Below are 2,035 nucleotides of genomic sequence, written 5' to 3'. Positions count from 1 at the left end.
ATAAAGGAAGCAGAACATCGATCCAACAAATTTCATTCCCCTAAAAAAAAAACAAATTTCATTTCCTTTCCCGGCAAAGGAAAAAAAAAACAAATTCCATTTCCTCTTGTAGTTTCGGATCCCGTCCATGAACAATTATTTCGTATAAGAACAAACAAATAGGATGACTGAGGCTGCATGCAACGCCATGGTATCCCCATATATTCAAGATCGTCAAGGACTAAAAGTTATCAGAGCACTCAATTAGTCTACGCGAATTCACTAAAGCCTCCAGAACTATATATGCGGAGGCTAATTATTCACGGCGACCTTCTCGCAGGACGGGCATAAGTTCATCATGGCCGCCGCCCTGGGGAGCTGGGCAAAGAGCTTTGAGCCGGCTGCCACCGGCGCCACCGCCGACCGCCGCAGCTCCAGGAGCTCGTGCTTCAGCTGCTGGTTCTCGTGGGTCAGGCTCTCGCACCACCGCTTCAGGAACTCGCAGTCCACCTCCGTCTGCTTCAGCTTTGTCCTGTTTTGCATGCACATATAATTTCAGGACAACATCACACACTTGTAAAAATTACTCCTATTGATGCGTCAACAGATTGACTGATTGGTAGAGCTAGGACTTAGCAGCGTAGTAGGTACCTGGCTCTTCTATTTTGGAACCACACTTCCACCTGCCTCGAGCTCAGATTCAGCTGCCGTGCCAGCTCCTGCTTCTGAACCTGCATTCCACACGTACGTCAGAAACAATCTTCTCGTAGCAGAACAGAAGCTTGAGCATATATAGGACTCAAAAGCGGTTCCAAATTACGTAGAGTAGTTACATACATGAGAAAGTATGTTGTGGGCACGGAAGCTGCCTTCCAGCAGGGCGCACTGCTCCTTGGTGAGCCGGAGCTTCTTCCTCCTGCCCCCGCCGCCGCCGCCATCACTGCCACCGCCATCGCTCAGACACGGACCGTTCGACGAGGACGATCGGCCCTCGTCATCGCCGCCGACCTTTATCTTCCGCCTTGCACCTTTCCCTCCCGTATTTCTCGCCACTTGTTCGCCATGATCACGCTCCTCTTTGCCGCGCTGCGGGAACAGCTCGTCGAGCCGGACAGGGTCAGGCCGCCGCTCGCCGTCGTGGGTGTGCCACGCGGCGCCGCCGCCTGTTGCTAGGCCAAGCCATGCACCCAGATCCCGTCGCTCCATGCCGCTGGGCTCTCGTACGTAGGTACGTTGCAATCCTGCTACTTTGGATAGCGGAGGAAGCTTTGTTGTGATGGAGAAGAAGCGAAGCTGGCTAGGAACTTAAGAAAGACCAAGCCTTTATAGGCAGCTTAATTTGCAGGCGGCCTGTAGTACCTGGGAAGCAACAGGGGCTGGTCTGGACAAGGTCAGTTTCGTGTGTGTGGATTGAAGACGGCAATAACACGGGTAATTATAGGGGTGGACGTTTTGTTTTGCTTGCGTGAGGAGACGAATTATAATGGCGAGTAGTTGATCGCCACCATTATTTAGTTGGACTGATAGTAAAGAGGTGAAAGGGCAGGCATCAGAATCTATATATTCACATTGCCTTTTTTGTTTGTTCGATTCGAAAAGGCTATTACTGGTGTGCTTGTGAAACCGGCGACATCATCTTAAGGTCTGCGTGGAGGTGCAACGTACGGTGGGTGACTGGGTGGGAGGTGGATTTGTTCAAGCGCGACACGTTCTTGTAGACCAAGCATGCATGCACTTAGGTTAGGTGTACGTATAGCTCATGCGCTTAGGTCTACCTTATTCTTGGAGTTTCGATTTGATGGAATTTTGGATGTCTGCTAGCTTGTTCAGATCACCGGACTCACGGCCAAACACGTACTCCCTCCGTCCCAAATTACTCGTCACTGAAATAGATGTATCTAAAACTAAAATACATCTAGATACATATATACGTGTGATAAGTAATTCGGAACGAAGGAAGTACGTACGCAAAGCAGTAAGCAGCGTACGTAGGCCTGCATGCGCTCTGACTATTTTAACTGCATATACATGACCAATGTTTATATGAAGTATAATC

General features: G+C 49.7%; 1 protein-coding gene across 1 annotated transcript; it reads right to left on the bottom strand.

The window, feature by feature from the left end:
- Positions 1 to 291: 291 nt before the first annotated feature.
- LOC123164458 (homeobox-leucine zipper protein HOX18) lies at positions 292 to 1,367 on the bottom strand. Its single transcript, XM_044581965.1, has 3 exons — positions 817 to 1,367; positions 631 to 710; positions 292 to 511 (listed from the first exon to the last, which is right to left on the bottom strand). Exons 1-3 carry the CDS (start codon positions 1,183 to 1,185, stop codon positions 292 to 294), a joined length of 669 nt encoding a protein of 222 aa, XP_044437900.1. The 5' UTR covers positions 1,186 to 1,367.
- Positions 1,368 to 2,035: the final 668 nt, after the last annotated feature.

The sequence above is a fragment of the Triticum aestivum genome, chromosome 7D (assembly GCF_018294505.1).
Source record: "Triticum aestivum cultivar Chinese Spring chromosome 7D, IWGSC CS RefSeq v2.1, whole genome shotgun sequence".
In the NCBI taxonomy this organism is placed as follows: domain Eukaryota; kingdom Viridiplantae; phylum Streptophyta; class Magnoliopsida; order Poales; family Poaceae; genus Triticum; species Triticum aestivum.
The sequence above is the reverse complement of the archived record's forward strand: the minus strand, read 5'-3'. Positions and strand labels throughout refer to the sequence as shown.

Coding starts and splice junctions, on each gene's coding strand:
- LOC123164458 (XM_044581965.1), bottom strand. CDS start 1,185: ATGGAGCGACGGGATCTGGGTGCATGGCTTGGCCTAGCAACAGGCGGC. Junction 711..816: donor CCCACAACATACTTTCTCAT/GTATGTAACTAC, acceptor TGTGGAATGCAG/GTTCAGAAGCAGGAGCTGGC. Junction 512..630: donor TTCCAAAATAGAAGAGCCAG/GTACCTACTACG, acceptor CATGCAAAACAG/GACAAAGCTGAAGCAGACGG.